The sequence below is a fragment of the Ostrea edulis genome, chromosome 7 (genome assembly GCF_947568905.1).
Source record: "Ostrea edulis chromosome 7, xbOstEdul1.1, whole genome shotgun sequence".
NCBI lineage: Eukaryota > Metazoa > Mollusca > Bivalvia > Ostreida > Ostreidae > Ostrea > Ostrea edulis.
This window is the reverse complement of record NC_079170.1, coordinates 67,664,736-67,685,036: the sequence shown is the minus strand read 5'-3', so window position 1 is coordinate 67,685,036 and position 20,301 is coordinate 67,664,736. Positions and strand designations below refer to the sequence as shown.

Here is a 20,301-nt window from a genome sequence, read left to right as displayed (position 1 = left end):
TAAATGGACACTATTTAAAATTGTATGTATGCTTTATATCCTTATCAATAAATTGCTCTTTACTATATGTATTGTATTTTGATAAATAATAAAAATTCTCATTAACTTTGTTATTGCTGTTTTAAACTTGATTGAAAGAAAAGTGGCAAATGCAAAAATAGTAAAAATGTCATGCCAATTAATTTTCATATGAATTATGATAGTGGATTATCTTTAGAAGTACATTCTTACTAAATGTTGGATCAAAAGGCTTCCTACGAACACTGCATTCCCCACCCTTGAACTTCGGAAAGCTGATTTTAAATTGTTGGTTCTCTTCCTTCGTTATGGCATGCAGCCTTGATGAATTTTCATTAAAATGTAGAGCAGCAATCATCAACCTTTCCCAATAAAAAAGGATAAAATAATTGTTACGATAGTGCTTTATAATGTATTTACTGTAATTCTTTTATTGTTTTGAAATAAAATGTCCCTATGTAAATATTGAAATAATTTGCAGTGGGGGGATCTTGATCATTCAGAGTGGGGGGGGGGATATCCCGAAGGTCGGAACCCTCCCCTTTCATCAGAAAAGTTTGCTAAAAAACACCCACACATATAGATGGTGGAACCCCCCTTTAACAACTAAAATTTAATAATGGTATAACCCCCCTCCCTTTCCAAAATTCCTGGATCTGCCCATGATTTATTTAAATTAAATTAGTGAAGAGGGGTTTCCATCATATGTGATTTTTGGAAATAATTTAATTTTCATTAACGTATAAATCCAAAGGATGTACATGTAGGGGTTACAACAGGGGTTACAGGCCACCCACTCTACACCCCTCAGCCTTCACTTGATTGATCAGAATTGGTATCTTTGCAATGTTAACATTTAATCGTGTTGGAAAAATAATATTGCCCACTAAAAGAGTAATAGAAGTCTACGTATATTTAGATTATGCAAAGTTCTTGATCACATTACTAAGATAGGTCAGTGGATCTATATGACAGAATATGTTTAAACGGCAATCTAATCCAGGGTCCTTATCAGATGGGGCATGTAAGAAACCCGTCATGTGGTACGTGTATTGTAACTTATAGAATGAAAAAAGTTAATAAACGTCACAGACTACAATAAAATTATCATCTTTCTTACCGATGGAATCTTCATAATAAAGTTACACACGACCTACCCTATTTACAGTCTGGCGCTTGGGTTTAGGCTCGGGCGAAGAGAGGAGGGCAAGGTTGAGGTCGTCTACTTTCCTCTTAAGATAAAGCGATAGAATCGCACCAGGGCAGAGGCGTTTTTTTTTTCTCGGAGGAATTACAAATTCTCTCATCAGTAAAAACTGAGCCTCGAAACATCCGTCCGTGAAATGCGCACTACAAACAACAGTATACTGGGACGGTCCTGTCCAGTCTGCACGGGTCAGTCTCACAAATCGAGTCCATGCTGCTCTCTGTCGCTCGTCCTTCGGGAAAACATGGACGGAAACGGTGTCCGAGGGCCTGTTGTTGCATCCTGTACAAATGCGGCGTCCCTTACTCTTACTTGCCATTTCTCTTCGAATATTTTCTTCTCTTATACTCTCGTCTTGTTGTGAAGAAACCGCCAATGATGGGTTGTGACGTCAGATCCGGTATTACATTTTCAGTCTCGTTTTCGGTATCGTAAAGGTGTGAATTTACGAAAAAGGTTATTTTTGCCCATTATATCGTTTATTGATTAAAAAATAACTGAAAGCATTTTACTATCGGTATTTATTTTTAAAAATGCATAAGATAAACCAAAATGTATATTTGACTTCCGGGACACTTTAAATAATCAAAAGTTATGACAAGGAACAGTGATCAATCAAATGTTAACTCATGCCTGCTGGTTATACTAATATATTTATCATCTACAAAGTATTAAAATGTTAACTCATGTCTGGTGGTTATACTAATATATCTATCATCTACAAAGTATTAAAATGTTAACTCATGCCTGCTGGTTATACTAATATATCTATCATCTACAAAGTATTAAAATGTTAACTCATGTCTGCTGGTTATACTAATATATCTATCATCTACAAAGTATTAAAATGTTAACGCATGCCTGGTGGTTATACTAATATATCTATCATCTACAAAGTATTAAAATGTTAACTCATGCCTGGTGGTTATACTAATATATCTATCATCTACAAAGTATTAAAATGTTAACTCATGCCTGGTGGTTATACTAATATATCTATCATCTACAAAGTATTAAAATGTTAACTCATGCCTGGTGGTTATACTAATATATCTATCATCTACAAAGTATCAAAATGTTAACTCATGCCTGCTGGTTATACTAATATATCTATCATCTACAAAGTATTAAAATGTTAACTCATGCCTGGTGGTTATACTAATATATCTATCATCTACAAAGTATCAAAATGTTAACTCATGCCTGCTGGTTATACTAATATATCTATCATCTACAAAGTATTAAAATGTTAACTCATGCCTGGTGGTTATACTAATATATCTATCATCTACAAAGTATTAAAATGTTAACTCATGCCTGGTGGTTATACTAATATATCTATCATCTACAAAGTATTAAAATGTTAACTCATGCCTGGTGGTTATACTAATATATATATCATCTATAAAGTATTAAAATGGAAATTTATATCAAAACACGAAAGTAATACAGGGATTTCTAAAGACCAAACATTGTGCATATCCAGGTGATAGTTAAGACTCATGGGTCATTTATGCATGTTAAATTCATTCTGAATGATCGGAATTATGATGTGAAATTGTGATAAAATACAATACCATCTGTGATACAAAATAGTGATAAATCATGTGATACCATTTGTGCTATTTATTATTCTGATAAACATGTGATGCTTGGATCATTTCATAGTTTGTATGCAACATGTGTGATAGGTTAGGGTGATATATACAACATACATACCCGCTGTTCCATTATACCCCGACACTGTAAGCAAGTTTTTACAGTATTTCCCTTTATGATAAGTTAGAATGATATTTAAAATACTCATACCCGCTGTTCCTGAATATCCCGATACTGTAAGCCGGTATTTACTGCTCTCGTTTCCGACTTGAAATGTGGAGTACAGGGCGTGCGCTTTCTCACCAGAAAAACTCAGCAGCTCCACACGTAGTTCCTGATTTGTCTTTGTTAAGTAGTGAATTGCATCGTTTCCTGTTTAGTAAAAAGAAACGTAAAAAGAATATTGGAAATAAGAATATTGAAAAAAAAACCAATGACAAGGTGTACAATCAGTGGCGGGTCTAGAGGGGTAACGGGCGTGTGAACATACATGATTGTATTTCACCACCTTGAGACCTTAAACACAGCAGTTTGGACGGAATTTTTAAAACAAGTGTAGCGCCCCACTTCTTTCAAAATTGTGTGGGTCATTCATTACCAACCACTGAATGTGTGCAGTATAACAATTTTTGATAGAGACATGCAAGATAATTTTTGTTACCGAAATGAAGTGTTTCTTCTTCTTCTAAAATTTTAGATCATATTTTGGTGTGTCCAAGGGTCCGTGTTTGCCCAACTATATATTTCGTATTGCTTGTAGGAGTAATGAGATTGATCACTGTTCGTTATCTTTACCTTTCATTTGATTTCAATGTACATGTTCAGATATTGAACATTCGTTGATAATAGTGGCATGCAAACAAGCGTTATTTGAAATTATTTAATATTTGGAGAGAACTTAATCCGCCCTTCAGAGTGTAGAGTACTTATTCGGAATGGGAAAAAAACGTATTTCCAGGTTTCGAATTATAGCGGTGAACTTGCTTCCGGAACCAATATTGGTGCAGCATAACGCACGGACTGTGACTTAGATTGACAATCATGTGCTGTGGTTAGTATATTATTATCATACCATCATATACCTTCGTGTAAACCTTGTGTGGGTATTAATCAGGTTGAAATCGATAAATATGAATACGACATTATAGAGCGTTACGTGTTTATTACGACACTTCGTCACATTTCACAAAATCTACCAACGTAGAAAATAAAAGTAGTGCGACGGCATTTTAAAACAGTGAAAACCAGAGAGGGCAAGCAAACCATTACCTGTGAAATACATATCTACCGAGTGGTTAGATCATTGTGCTCAAAATCACACGGCCTCTCACCTCTGTGCCAGTAGCCTGCCTCGTTTCAAAAACCGACCATACGCAGAACACACTCTTGCGCATCGAATCAATTAAGATATATAAACACTATTTTGTCGTTAACATCTATTTTCAATATGATATCTAAGTACGAATCAGTTTTGGAATACTGTGAGGTGTCATTAAACAGTTAACTGGGATATATCGAATCCATTTGTGTATGGAAAACATTATTGTCAATGAATAAAACGGTATCGACCTATCCAAATGTAGAGTTGAAGGTCACAGCAAGAGGTTTCTATGTAATATGATTCAACTGAATTTCACGAAACTTATGGAATTGCACATTTACACATTCAATTTTCCTGATATTGGAAGAATACTTAGAATTCCGTTTTGATCATGATGACATAGTTGGAGAACTTGACACAATGATACATTGATGTCAATTTGTTTTCTATCTCAATCGTTCTACATGAATAGTAATCCTACCAATCCAGTAGTTTGTGTATGCGTCTCCAAATCCTTTCTTGTAATCTACCCAAGTCCTATAAAAGTCTGTAGAACCATCCTGTCGTTTTTGGATAACCTGCAAAATATAAAATAGTACAAATCTTATTTACAATGTATATAAAGTAATATATTGTATGTAGGTTCATTTCGAGGTCTGCCTATGACAATCCAGATATTAAAATAACGCATTACTTCTTATCTTTGTAGTATTCTAGAAAACATGAAGCCGTCAACACTAAGTACAAATAGTCGTCTCTAATTTCCACAGATGTTGAAAGTTGTTCAAAATAGATACTTTCAAGACCTTTATTTACTCTAAATGAGAGGTTAATCCACCTATTAAAGGCAGGCATGACACTGATCACGTCATTTAAGTATACTATGTCTAAGAGTCCACCTTATAATAACGACTGTCTTCATTTTACTAGGTTTGGCAGCATAACTTATCCCAACATAAGAAGGAATTGTTAAGATTACCACGGAGCTAACTTGTATTTCCATTTATCTTTGCAAACGTCGAAATTTGAAAATAACGCAACAATCCAATTGATTTTGTACATATTACTGTATGTTACGTTTGTACTATATATTGACAGGTGACCTCAAAATACTCTAGATGTTCTATTTCAGAACTATATGTGAGAGAGTTCAATTTTGATGACGTAATAATCTGATTGTATTGTATATTTTCTTTAAAACATAATTCCCTAGATTTTTGCTTGACGTTCTGTGAAAGTTAATCAGAATCAGAATCAGAATTTAGTTAGAAAGAAATATGCTTTTTCTATCTTATAACTGTTCTATTGGTGGGTCATATCATACACTGTAGATTGGCCTTTAAAATATTACATTACGGCCCAATCTTAACGTAAATATCAGAGCTGTCTGCTATAGATTCGTGCGGTTTGATGCAATATTTCTAAAACGCTTCTTTGGGAGCGGTTTTTATAGAAGTATCTGACACCGCCATGTATCTGCTATGTGTGTAGATAACGCGGCAATCTTATTGACGAAATGATGAATGCAGCTAAATATGAATGTACACCAAACCGTCGATTTCAGGTTATTTTGCTAAGTTTAGAATAATTCAATCTTTACGATTTTAACATACAGTTACGCAATATTTTGATTTGCATAACGATGGTATTGAGCATAATGTTTTAATGCACAGCTTAGATTTTTAATATATCCAACGATAACTGCATATGATTACAACGTTAGTTCCTCTTTTCATTGAAATTCTTACGGTTTGTGTTTCTGACTTCTTTTTACTCACCGTCCAGCCCCCTCCATCTGTAGTCATGTCACAGTACACTTTCTTTTCCTGATCATCGACATTTATCGAATATACCCCATCTTTTCCTTTCACGCCTGGGTCACTTTGTATAATTTGCATACAGCTTTTATGCAGACAATTCAAACTCACTGCAAAAAAGACACGATAATTGATTAATTGCCACTAGTGATATAAGGTTAGTACTGATTAGTGCACATATTGATGTGCGTATTTTGATGCATTTGTTCACTCATAACTTCATAATAATTTTTTGTATATCATATCCAGGGGGTTCGTGTTTGTTCACCTCTCTATTTTGCATTGTTTATAGGAGTTATGAGATTGATAAATGTTCGCTATCTTCACCTTTCATCGTAATGTAAATGTATTGCACGATTTGCTGGACACCATGAGGTGTATCTATCAGGCACATGACCTCGTTTGTTAAACGGAAGGAACACGGTGAGAAGACATTAACTTCCAAATTGCGTGTAAAATTTTGACAAGCAATAAGAAATAATCAAGATTATCTTATGCATGTCAAATAGTCCACAATTAATTAAGATTGGTTAATACAGTTCGTGCCGTTACGAAATAAACCTGGTTCGAACTATCTCGCCGTATAGACAATTTCGCCTAAAGGGGAACGAGTTAACTTTTCATCCTGCTGAAAACTTTAGATTGAACACATTGTCAAAAATACTTACCCACCCAACCCATTTTCTTGTTTCATCGACCTGATTTGTGTATTACATGTGCTGTTGTTGCATTTTTATCTTCCAGATTCCTTTCGATGTCAGCCATCGAAAACATGCCTGTTTCCAGATCGATGACAAGCTGTCTCCAGGATGCTTTCAAACTACTACTACTTTGGACAATTTTTCTTTCTTAATTGTCGCATCTTTCTATGGGGTTTCGGGACTGGGGAATGCTTTGGGGTAGTTGATCACTAATTCTGCGCCAAAACCGACTCTCCTCCCATCTGCTACTAAGCCAGGTGGCAGGTATTTCACGTGTACCCTCCATATGACCACTCAAGTAGGTCAAGGGTCAGTGAATATTCATCGAAAATAGCATAAGTTGCTAAAGTTTAATTTGTGGGGCCCACAGCTAGTTCAAAGCTGGGGACACATCCACTTCTTACCAAGGGAGGGGAATATACAGGTTGTTGCATGTTGCGACAACTGTAGAATGGTCTACAGCTTGATCCGCACTTGGTAATTAAACCAGGTAGCACGCAGGAGACAGGTGAGATGCACAGAGACCCCTACCTCCCTTAGAACGTAATCACCCGTTCAGGTTCGGGCACCTACATGTATGTCCACACAGGGCCCCCTTTTTTAGTAGTCAAACTGGCATACTGACCGCCTCCCCTGTTCCCCACAAACAAATTCCATGCGACCCTTTCCATCATATTTGTAAATTTGCAGCGTGTGTCTGATTACAATCAATTACAATTAATAAATATCAAAAATGTATTACTTTTGTTAATTCTGCTGCTAAGCAGCCTATGAGGGATTACAGGGCAGCCAGCTAAGCTTCCACACACCTACTGGTCAATTAAGATATTAGGTCAAGGTCAACTATTTAATGCAGGCAGTAGGTCAAATGTCTTGCGACTGGTAGTGCTGTATATTAAAGTTTAATTTTAGCAAATAGCTCGTGTAGTTAAATTCAACATACCCTAGGTCATGAAGCCAATTCTTTTATTAATCAAAAGAGTACCTCCAACCAAATCAAATTAAACGTTTAAAAGGATGAGGGGAACAAAAGTATGTGGGCTCATTTCATACTTTCAAACATTTCCGTTTATCCTACCACTTACTATCTCCTACTAACAAGATGCTTATGGACCACAATGCTCACCTAAGTCATTCTTCAGCAGATTTCACCCCCTTTATTGCCATGACTAAATAACCCTAAATTATTACCCTACCTAAACACTGCAGAGACATGACTTATCCGAATTTAAATTTAAATAGCATAGACATGCATTTACAATTGTAATGAAATAATATTTTGTTGTGTTTTGGAAAAGAAAATGTTCTAAAAAGATGTTTTTTCCATATGCATCTAAGGGATGAAACATGATCCGCAATTCTATCCCTTCTCATAAATCTTATATACATTTCAAGTCCGTAAATTTTTCAGAATTTTGTCTGATATCAACCATAAACTATCTATAATAGAAACCCTTGAATCTCAAATGAAGTACATCACGAGACATACGATTCAGGCTAGTAATAATTAAGGTGATGTTACAAGGGTTTAAAGTCAACATTTCACAAATTCTGTGTACGATATACAAAACGAATTATTATTATTATCATTATTATTCAACGGCAAACTGACAACTCACCTGTAAGACAAACGGGATAATTTCAGCTTCTCCATCGTCAGCTTCCCCTATTCTTGTAGCAATATTCCATTATCACCTGCATATGGTGTTCATATCTCTCAATTGATTCAACACGCAAGAGCTTGTTCTGCGTATGGTCAGTTTTTAAATCGATGCAAGTTACTGACAAACACGTTTAAGGTACAGGGGTTTCAACAGCCTCGATTAAAGTAAGCATTTCGCAAATTCTATGGTCGTTATTACAGTCTAGTTCGTCAAAGGAACCTATCACTGGGTCAAATGGTGTTTGACGTGCTTCATACCGATTGTTATGCCGTTCTTGACACACTGATTTTGATTACGGATAACTTCGTCTACCTGATCAGGATATAGGGCTCACGGCGGGTATGACCGGTCGACGGGGGATGCTTACTCATCCTAAGCACCTGGCCTCACCTCTGGTGTGCCCAGGGGTCAGTGTTTGCCCAACATTTTATTTTTTATTGATTATAGGAGTTACGAAATTGATCACTGTTCGTTATATTCACCTTTCATACAAGAATAGACTACGCAGTTATTTTAAGGCTTCCTGGAGGGTTGAAATGCGTTGAAAACATACATTTCATTGCGAGGTCGGTTATGATTTTAACTTTTAATTCATATATTTAACGACAAAACGCATGTTTCTAAACTTTTTCATTTTTCAGCAAAATTAATTCTTTTCATGCCTAAACGTACTTTAAGTGTATTTTAAATGAATTAGTTTGTGTAATTTTCGAGTTTGAAAGCCATGAAATTCAAATCTTGCGATTTACATATTTACTTTCGCTATTTTACGCGCATAATGTGTGACGTCATTTGCGATTTCGGGATTGAAAACATGTATTAGCTATTTCAAAATCAGATTAGATTTAATCGACAAAAAACCCCACAACAATTATCACGTTAACAGCTTGTAAATAATATTGGATTAAGATGTTTTGTGCCGTGTAAGGGTGTACTAGTTGTCGGTAGAAGGGATTTAGACAGTATTTTTAAATTTTTCGAAGGAAGGTACGAGAAAAAAGACGTGGATAAGTTTTTGTTACAGCAAGAACTTTAGTGTAAAAAAAAAAACCCACCCAGTCACCTTTTGAAAAATCACTTGGACAGAGACCCTGATAAACTGCGAGAACATGGGTATATCGAAGCTAAGCACTACATAATTCTGTTCTGGTCTTCAAATTCAATACACACTCCGATCAAATGACCTTCACCTTAGAGCAACATACCCGGTATAACTTGTGCTTCCAGTTTCTACCAACTGGTAGAGTTACAAAAATTTAAAGATACAAAATAATTCAACTTATAATTATATAAATAATAGAATATTGTATTTCCTAACTTTAAATTGAATTATAAAATTATTTCATCATTGAACTCGTAACATCTTGAGTGTATCGGTGTAACGCCGTGCTCCCACTTCCTAATGACATGTAGATCACAATTCAATAATTATGATAAGATTCCTTCATCAAAATAAGATAATATGATTTCCAGTTAAAATTTTGATTATTTCAATTCATTTATGTGTGTTTTTTCTTTTTCTTTCTTTCCGAAATGTACCCGTGGCAGTAGCTTGGCTTAGGGCCTAGTTGTTAACAATGTACCGTATTATACTTTGTCTAATCCAACAATAAATAATATTTGCATTGTTTGTTTTAGAATGATAGTGCCAATTACAGATTTATAAAGGAATAGCATTACCAAACAGTTTGTAGGCAGCGACCTATATAAACAGTATTTACTCGCAATATTGCCGATTTCATACACGCAGTCCTCGCTATAGTTGGATATTTACATCGCTATATGTATGCATTGGTGACAAGAACATATAAGATTCAGAAAATTTGTCAACATCGATTTAAATGTTGACCATGGTGAATAAATTAGGCCCCTAAAAGTTGAGTTTTCAATAATATATCACATTACTTTCACAATCAATTGATCGAAGAAGGGCGCATGTGACTTCACTATACCACGTGACTACCTACTTAATTAAGTAGACTTTTTGAAATCGGGGATTAGATTTAAGTCTGTATTGTGGTTAATCATCGAAAAATTTCGGCGAGCAAACGATTAAAATTAATTACTGTAAGCATGAAGAAGACAAAATGCATATAATTCTGTATACTTTGAAAACATGAGATGTATCCTATAAGTACAAAAAATTTATGTAGAAGGTTTGTTCAGCTACATAATAACATATTTCATGTGATATCACATGACTTCGTTGATCACGTGACTGGCATTTATAATTGTTTGAAATATTTCACATAAATCGTTGCAGAGCAGATGATTAAACAATTATTGCTGACTTTTTGTTTTATAAAAAAAACTCACCGCATCCTTGTGTACCCGAAATGTGCTTGGGGAAAATGTTAGTATTACTTGCGTACAAAATACATGTTTTTATAAAGAGTTCAACTTACTGACACATTTGTGGGTAATATATTTTCAAACAAAGCCATCATACTTTTTTCCCAAGCAAGATTCATATAAAAAGATCTCAAATTAATCCTCATTAATTGCCTGTGATAAACTGTTTTCTAAAGATATCATAAATCCTACCTCTATCCACTGGTAAAAAACATAGTATATTATTTCAAAAGCATATTTTTCGAACGCAGTTTGAACACGCTGAATTTCAACCAAGGGTAAGTAAACAAACTACATGTATTTTAAAATATTCGGACATACGTGTATGCAAGGTGAAGATAACGAACAGTGATCAATCTCATAACTCCAACAAGCAATACAAAATAGATAGTTGGGCAAACACGGACCCCTGGACACACCAGAGGTGGGATCAGGTGCCTAGGAGGAGTAAGCATCCCCTGTTGACCGGTCACACCCGCCGTGAGCCCCATATCCTGATCAGGTAAACGGAGTTATCCGCAGTCAAAATCAGTGTGCCAAGAACGGCTTAACAATCGGTATGAAACACGTCAGACAGCATTTGAACCAATGCGAGGTTGTATTGACGAACTAGATCGTTATAACGACCATAGAATTTGCGAAATGCTGACTTCAATCGAGACTGTTGAAATCCCTGTACCATCAACTTGTTTGTCAGTAGCTTACCTCGATTTAAAAACTGACTATACCCAGAACAAGCTCTTGCATATCGAATCAGTTGAGATATATAAACACCATATGCAGGTGATAATGGAATATTGCTACATAAATGTGGGAAGTTGACGATGGAGAAGCTAAAATCATCCCGTTTGTCACACAGTTGAGTTGTTAGTTTACCGTCAATGTCTACTTTCAACAAAATATCTAAGTATGATGCAGAAGTGGACGACTCTGTGGTGTCCTTTATTTCGAGCTCAAAGGGATATATTAAATCGACATATGAATGAAAGCTATCATTGTTAATAGACAAAACGTCATCGATATATCTAAAAGTCGAATTGAAGGTCACAGCGAGAAATTTTTTCTTCTCACGTAGAAGTTTTTGAATAAATTCTGCTTCATATGAATATAAAAACAGGTCAGCTAACAAAGGAGCACAATTCGTGCCCATGGGAATTCCAACAGACTGTTGGAAGACCTGATCACCAAAGACCACGAAGATACTGTCAATGAGGAACTCTAGCATATTTTTTATTTCAAATTCAGAGTACTTGTGCGTGGAATCAGAGTGGTGTTTAACAAAGTAAGTTTTTGAATGACTGATCACTAGATATGAATATTTCCGTTTTCCGTTTTTGTTGAAGAAGCAACTGTCTATAATGTCAAAAAGTCTAGTCTTTAACTTATCGTGAGGAATGGTCGTGTATAGTGTTGAAAAGTCATAGGTTTTAATGCTATTGATTTGGGAAAAATTCTGTGATTTCAAGTTTACTAAAAGTTCTTTAGAATTTTTTAGAATCCACATTTGATTAACACCACTTCTGGCATATGTAGTCGCACAGTAAGTTTGAAGTTTCTCCTTCACAGCTGTTAACATTTTCGTGAGGAGCAAAGATAGGGGCTTGGTAGAGCACTTACTGGATCCAACAATGTATCTTTGTTTGTAAGGGTTTTTATGTAGTTTAGGAATCCAGTATAGGTATGGTAACTAATATACATTCGACCCATTGACTGGAATATTAAATGTGTCTAAAACTGAAGCATGGTTTTGAAGAATTTCGTCTTTTGAAAGGGCAGCTGGAGTATAAGTATGATTACCAAAAGTGGAATTAATGCCAAGTTCGTTTAAAATACAGTTGTAATAATGAGCCTTACAAACAAAGACAATGTTGTTACTAGCTTTGTCAGCTGGAACCAAAACATATTCCTCATGTAACCTATCTAATTCTTTTATCACTTCTGGTTTACTAAACACAGAAGGATAGATGGTACGTACTTTTGTTTTCGTGTGTCTAATGCGGGATTTTAATATCCCTCTTATGATTTTAACTCATTCTGACAATGTATCAAGTTCTTCTTTTTCATATTTAGCCCATCGTCTGGCATAATCTTCGACAGAACTCATAATAGAGATGAAGTTCTGTCGCCAATTAAAAGACCGAGGTTCTCTGTATTTAGGACCTTTAAGAATAAGTGATTTGAGGTCCTCATTTTCAACTATATCAACATCACCAGTAATGACATATCCAGCTGGACTGTAGTTGAAAGAAGATGAAGAACAAGAACATGTTGGTGGATTACGTATAAGATGGTCTATATCTAAGCACTGCAAAGTTTGTTTATAATTAAAAAGTTTGGATGCAATAGTAGAAGTATAGCTGTAGGAAATACAGGGTGTAGACTTGAACTTGAAATAAGTTGGAATACACGACTGAACCCTTTTATGACGAAGAATGTTGCTTATGTTGACGGCATCTATTCCTTTGTTTGTAAATTTGAGCTTAAGGAACTGACGGCATGATTTGGAAGGAACATCATCCATAGTCCGTGCTGGTTTATAGAGCCTGTGGTAGGCAACATCCATAATCATAGAGTTCAGTCTATATTCAGGTGTTGAAAAATCCAAGTATAGACTACCCATAGCTTCTTCAAATAACGTATGTAAACCCCTCAATGGAATAGAGTAAAGTTTGGTACGAATATGATGTGTATAAGATTTTAAAATGGCATTTTACAGGCAGTTTGAAATGAGGTCTAAAGTTTATAACAATCTCCCCGTCATAATACCTCAAGCTTGCAGAGACTTGACGTCATTTTCCATTATTGGTAGTTCGCAGAAGTAAAGGCACAAAGTGCACTGTGATATTTTGTTGGAAATCTTAACCTACTCGCATAACTTAAGTTTCTTCAAATAACGAATGTAAACCTCTCAATGGAACAGAGTAAAGTTTTTTACAAATATGATGTCGACCTAATTGTCTGTTGACGTCAAGTAAAAGTTAATCAAACGTGACATTATCTATGTCGTATATATATATACATTGTACTGTGTGTAAAATTTCATAACACTCTGTGCGAGTAAATTTGCACACATTTTAATTCTTAATTCATCTTAATTTCGAATATACGTCATATATATCGAACTTTATGAATAGATCCTGCCTCAGAAGAATACAAAAATTAAGTCCACCAATAAATATACACATTTAGTGTCAATAAGAATTCCAATATATTTCAATGAAAGGTGAAGATAACAGTGATCAATCTTACAACTACTATCATCAATACAAAACACATACCTGGACAATAAATTTTCACCATGCCTACTGGACAAAAACATGATTTCCATGCAGATAATTTATATCAGAATAAAACGGCATAAACTTACCTGAAGAAAGTTGTGAAGAAATATTTAGAAGTTGTAAATCATGACTCTGCAGAGAGTCATTGATCATCTGGAACTGTAACCTGAAATCATCATTGTAGTTGCTTTTTGCTTCGTTCATGTTATTTAGGTTTTGAATGTTTCGCTTGTTGTAACTAGATATATCCTTCAAGTTGCTTAATTCTTGTTTTAGTTTGGAGTTTTCTTCATCTACTCTTTGGTTTGTTTCCTTAAGAATACGCAATTCCTGTCTGAATTTTGAATTCGCATCCTCCATTTGTTTTCTGAGAACACTTATCCCTGTCTTATTAAGACTTTGAATTTGTTCCATTATGAGGTTTTTATCAGAACTAATTGCCTCTTTGGCGGTGTTTAACTCCTGTTTTATGAGGTTTTTATTAGATCTAATTGTCTCCTTAACGGTGTTTAACTCCTGTTTTAGCAGAGTGTTTTCTTCCTTCATCACCTCGCTCTTTGCTTCAATAGACTGTAGTTCTGTCGTTATGTCGTGTAGCTTCTTCTTCAAAATCAAACTGTTATTCTTATTGTCTAAGGCATCCATCACCAAACTTTGGATTCTCTGGGTCATAGAGAACCTAACTAGGCTCTCTTGGTTTAAGATGTCCCTCAGTCTATTAGAAATTTTAGCTGAGGTTAAGGAAGACAATGCAGACTGACTGATGGAATTCATCTCCTGATGCGATTTTATAACAACTACTTCACTCAAACAAAATAAACAAGTCACCAAGACAAGATGCATGATTGTAGATCAAAGCTGGCTCTCAACACTATGTTTCCGTGAACTGTTAAAGACGACCGATTATATATCAATGAAAAAGCAGGGCAATTTATGCCCACCAACCAATTGAAAATGCTTACGTTTATTCTGATAAGATACTCCTCGCATTCCCAATTCCTTAAAATCGTCTAATATGGTTCGGCATCTTGAGATGTAGCACAACATATCAGCCTGTACATCATGACGTCAACTGAATGGATCTGTTTGAGAAAGAAATTTTCAAGAGCTGCATTATAATAACAGACGAATGTTTACAAACAGAAGCTAGTAGATACTGGAATAAAAAAAACGTTTACGTCATTCGTTACACACGAAACATGACAGTAATTTTCTATCACCCCAAGTGCAAAGTGAGATTCGCATAACCCAGGAAACAGCACCATATACCAATTAAGAAATCCACGTCTATTTAGTTATCTAAGTAACAGATGTACACTACAAAGAGTAACAATTTCTAACTCAGTATTTAGTTCATACTGAAGAAGTAGCTAAATTGTTTTCAAAATCATCCAAAAAAAAAAACCTTCTCAGTGTAAACCGCATTAATACAGAGAGAGTTTAAACTTATAAATTATTAAAATAAATAATCTTATGTAAGTACGCAACTTACATAAAGAAGGCTCATCTGTTTTAAAATATTCAACATCAGGCCAATTCAACTTAATTAATAGATTATCATCCAGGGTCACCAAAAAGTATGGGGCGGGTGGGAGGATTTCATTTTTTGTTTAATTTTTATTTTCTGAGAAAAATATTAAAGACCAATTATTTTTTTCCAGCAGAAGTGCATCATTAAATGCCAGATGGATATCAATCTATGCTATTTTCACAGACAAATTCTAGTTTGAGCTTTAATTTCAAATAGAAAAATACCAAACTTCTTCAAGATTTACGCCTGTAAGAGCACAAGAAATTAAGAAAACCATATAGATTTATTTTCTTCATATGGTTTTTCACGTTGCTGTTGCGGGAAAATGTAATTAAAAGAAGAAGTGTAAATACCGGGGTTGGACATGAAAATTTTCCGGAAATCGCAAGTTTTGCAAAATAAAAATTATAGCATTTGATAAAAGTACATGTACATGAATAAAACAACAAAATCCATATATATGATAAAGGTAAATATATAGAACATAAAACCACTGTGGTATCAAGATGAAAAGTGAATATAATGAACAGTGAGCAATCTCATATGGGATAAGTTACATCTATAGGTCATATAACTACTGTGACATCAAGATATGGGATAAAGGTCCACATATAGAATATATTCCCAACGCAATACCATATTGATATACAGGCTGTGATATCAATATACAGGATAAAGATACAACCTATCATTAGGTCAAACGCTATCTGACTTGAGTTGAGAGAACACGGACCCCTGTATATACCAGAGGTGGAATCTGGTGTCTAGGAAGAGTAAGCATCCCCTGTCGACCGGTAACACTTGACGTGAACCCTCTATCTTGATCAGGTAAATGAAGTTACCCCTGGTCAAAATCAGTATGAAACACGTCAGACAGCATTTGACCCAATGATAAGTTGCATTGGCAAACTAGATCGTTATAACGTCGATATAAATTGCAAAATGCTGACTTTATACGAGACTGTTGGAACCCCTGCACCATCAACTTGTTTGTCAATAGCCTGCTTCGATTTAAGTTATACTTACCATAAGCAGAACAAGCTCTTGTGTATCGATTCAGTTGAGAGATATAAACACCATATGCAGGTTATAACGAATGTATCTATGTACATCTATGTATTTTGTTTCAGGTATAGCCCATATTGTAATAAACTATTTGCTCTCTTACATAACATATTTTTCAATAAAAGAATGATTGATGTAGGAAGAACAATCCTCTGACTTTCGCACGTTTATCCATCTCCAGTCTACACTTTTATTTACAACATTAAAACAATTTAAAACAGATAATATCCCGATTCAAAATTATTTAAAAAGTGAAGAGTTTCAAGGTGAACACATGTTCGGATACCAGCCAAAACCGCGCATGGCTCTTATCTCAGTATCTCTGAAAGCAAAAAAAAACAACAACTCTGGAAAAGTATGCAACCTGAATAGAAATAACATTTCAGTTGATTACTTACAGCATTCTTAATTCACAGACAGCATAACGAGAAAAACCACACTGCGAACGGCGCCATCGATTTACGTCACGATGTGGAGTATTCTTTTGGAATGAGACCGAATGTATCTTATTGCAGCAACTGCATACAGCTTAATTTACATCACGGTAGCGAATCTAAAACATCTCCGTAAAATCCTTTGCGAATTTCCTTCGCCTTTTCATTCCCCGAACTAAAGGCGTTAGTGCATAATGTTAGTATATGCTGTTAGTACATACTGTTAGTACATACCGTCAGTACATGCCGTTATAATAATAATAATAATAAGACCTTTATTTAACCAGGATTACATATTTAGCGATAACGCTAGTTTTCAATATGGTCCTGCATATAACATACATACAGACAGATATTAGTAAAATAAACACAGATTAAAAGAAGTAGAATACATATAAACTTAAGAAATAATTATGAATGTAAGATAAATAGAATACAAAATGAAGCTTAAAAAGTATGGTGATAATCTCTAAGATAATTTCTCTTAAAACACGCAACACTCGTTGAGTTTCTTATATTTTGACTCAAGGCATTCCACACTGTGCTCCCTGAAATGCTGAAAGATCTTCTATAATATTCTGTTTTTGCCCTGGGTATATACAATATATTTGAATAAGAATTTCTAGTTTGCCTCTGACTGACTTCTGATACATATTTAAAAACATTTAAATAATCTGGCATTAAACCATGTAAAACTTTATACACTAAAATGACTTTTCTATAGACAAAGTAATCTGATAGAGGCAACCAGTTAAGTTCTGTAAACATGACATTAGATGGTGTTTCAAAATTTCTGATGTTAAGAATTACCCTTGCAGCTCGTTTTTGCAATATAAAAAGCTTATTCACATTTTCAGCATTTCTTGGATTGCTCCATATAGTACAACAATATGTAAAATGTGGAAAAATCATAGTATTAAAAATCTTCAGCAGCGCATCATTTGACATAAAATATCTTATTCTTCTTAAAATACCAATTCTCTTGGAAATCTTGTTCATAAGTGATTCTATATGACTTTTCCAGGGCAAAGTTTCATCAATAATAATACCAAGTAATTTTGACTCCTGAACACATTCTATGACATGGTTATTTATCACTAAATTTAATTATAATGCCGTTTAATTATAATGCCGTTAGTACATACCGTTAGTACATGCCGTTAGTACATGCCGTTAGTACAGGCTGTTAGTACATGCTGCTAGTACATGCCGTTAGTACATGCTGCTAGTACATGTCGTTAGTACATGATGTTAGTACATGCTGTTAGTACATGCTGTTAGTACATGTTGTTAGTACATGCTGTTAGTACATGCCGTTAGTATATGATGTTAGTACATGTCGTTAGTAAATGCCGTTAGCACATGGCGTTAGTACATGATGTTAGTACATGTCGTTAGTACATGATGTTAATACATGCTGTTAGTACAGGCTGTTAGTACCTGTCGTTAGTACACGACGTTAGTACATACTGTTAGTACATGCCGTTAGTACATGCTGTTAGTATATATGTTAGTACATGCGGTTAGTACACACCATTAGCACATGCTGTTAGTACATGCCGTTAGTACATACCGTTACTACATGCTGTTAGTACCTACCGTTAGTACATAACGTTAGTACATGCCATTAGTACATGACGTTAGCACATGCTGTTAGTACATGCTGTTAATAGATGCCATTAGTACATAAAGTTAGTACATGCTGATAGTACGTGCTGTTAGTACATACCGTTGGTGCATGTCGTTAGTACGTGCTGTTAGTTCATGCCTTTAGTACATACCGTTAGTACATGCCGTTAGTACATATCGTTAGTACATGCCATTGTTACATGCCGTTAATACATGCTGTTAGTACATGCTGATAGTACATGCTGTTAGTACATACAGTTAGTACATGTCGTTAGTACATATCGTTAGTACATGCCATTGTTACATGCCGTTAATACATGCTGTTAGTACATGCTGATAGTACATGCTGATAGTACATGCTGTTAGTACATACAGATAGTACATGCTGTTAGTACTGTTGTTATTAAAGGTTGTTAGTACATGTTGTTAATACATGTCAACTCTGTGATTTGGATAACAGGAACCCTTGAATCACACAACACATGGACGCCCAGACAATGAACCCCTCAGACACATTTATTTAGATGATATTCATTTAGAATCTTTAATTTGTATCACTTAAACTACGATATTATGTTGCACTAAATTGTATTCATGAAGAATGTCATTGGCAGTGCCAAGCGACAGGAAAACAATGAAGGACATAAAGGATTTGTTTTCTTTCTTAACTCACATGAGATGAAAGCTAAGTTGAACTTTTCTGATCACGTTTTGTTCGTCTTCGGTCCGTTTGTCTTGACGTCTGTCCATCCGTATACTTTTAATACCCTTCTAACGAATTGCAAGGCTAACTTTAGCCCAACTTGCCACCACATGTTTTGGCAAAGTAGCATTTAAAGTGTAGGGTGAGGCCAAAGTAGTCGATCAAACATTTAACATGAGAATATATAGGAACTCTTTTCAAAATCTTTTAGAGGATATGATGATCGTGATTACTTGCTTACTTAATCCTCTTCGTGCTAGAAAGCACATAAGGCCTTCACTGCGGATCGCCATCTCTGTCTGTCTGCTGCCATGTTCTGAATCCGGCCCCAAGTCCATCCACACTCCTTCATCTCTTTCTCTACTGATCGCCGCCATGTTTCCTTTGGTCTCCCTCTATTTCTCTTTCCTGTTGGTGTCCATCTCATGGCAATCTTTGGGATTGATGTTGCTCCCATCCTGTGGACATGTCCGATCCATTTCCATCGTCTCATCTTGATCATCTCAGATATTGGTGATGTTGACGTTCTCTGATATAGATCTTTGTTGCTGATGGTGTTGGGCCAGAAGACCTTCAGAATCCGTCGTAGGCATTTGGTCTGGAAGACATCCAGTCTGTGGACAATACCTTTTGTCACCTTCCACGACTCGGCACCATATAGGAGGACTCCAATGATTAGTCCTTCATTTATGTTTATTCCATTCAGAGGACCCCTGGGGTAGCTGGGATATGTGGGTAATAGTAGGAGATGAAAATCTGATATGGAAATATACATGGAATTAAAGCAAATTCTTTTCAAGATTAGGAAGACAACACGAAAATGACGAAATTATATCAAAATGCAAATACACTGTATTCCTAACTTGTGTTGATTAAGTTTCTATGCCCTTGTAAATGGAGTCAGGGCGCATACTATTTTTGTTTTTATCTAAAACTTGAAACATGTTTTTAACAATTGAATGGTGAGTGATAAGGTACT

At 35.2% G+C, this 20,301-nt stretch overlaps 2 protein-coding genes across 6 annotated transcripts in view; both read right to left on the bottom strand.

The window, feature by feature from the left end:
* The window catches only part of LOC125656825 (angiopoietin-related protein 7-like), a 33,951-nt gene extending 18,903 nt beyond the window's left edge, over positions 1 to 15,048 (bottom strand). Inside the window, exons 1-5 of one of the 5 annotated variants that reach the window (XM_056145160.1) lie at positions 14,047 to 15,005; positions 5,924 to 6,072; positions 4,627 to 4,723; positions 1,176 to 3,196; positions 232 to 380 (exon numbers count right to left, since the gene is read on the bottom strand). In XM_056145160.1, coding sequence (XP_056001135.1) covers positions 2,883 to 3,196; positions 4,627 to 4,723; positions 5,924 to 6,072; positions 14,047 to 14,803 — 1,317 coding nt within the window. In that variant the 5' untranslated portion in view covers positions 14,804 to 15,005 and the 3' untranslated portion in view covers positions 232 to 380; positions 1,176 to 2,882. Of the gene's footprint in view, positions 1 to 231; positions 3,197 to 4,626; positions 4,724 to 5,923; positions 6,073 to 14,046 lie in introns of all 5 variants that reach the window. The other 4 variants (XM_056145162.1, XM_056145161.1, XM_048887410.2 and 1 more) reach the window with 4 other exon arrangements.
* A 4,530-nt stretch (positions 15,049 to 19,578) lies between these two features.
* Positions 19,579 to 20,097, bottom strand: LOC125656361 (uncharacterized). Its single transcript, XM_048886970.2, has one exon. It carries the CDS (start codon positions 20,095 to 20,097, stop codon positions 19,579 to 19,581), a length of 519 nt encoding a protein of 172 aa, XP_048742927.2.
* Positions 20,098 to 20,301: the final 204 nt, after the last annotated feature.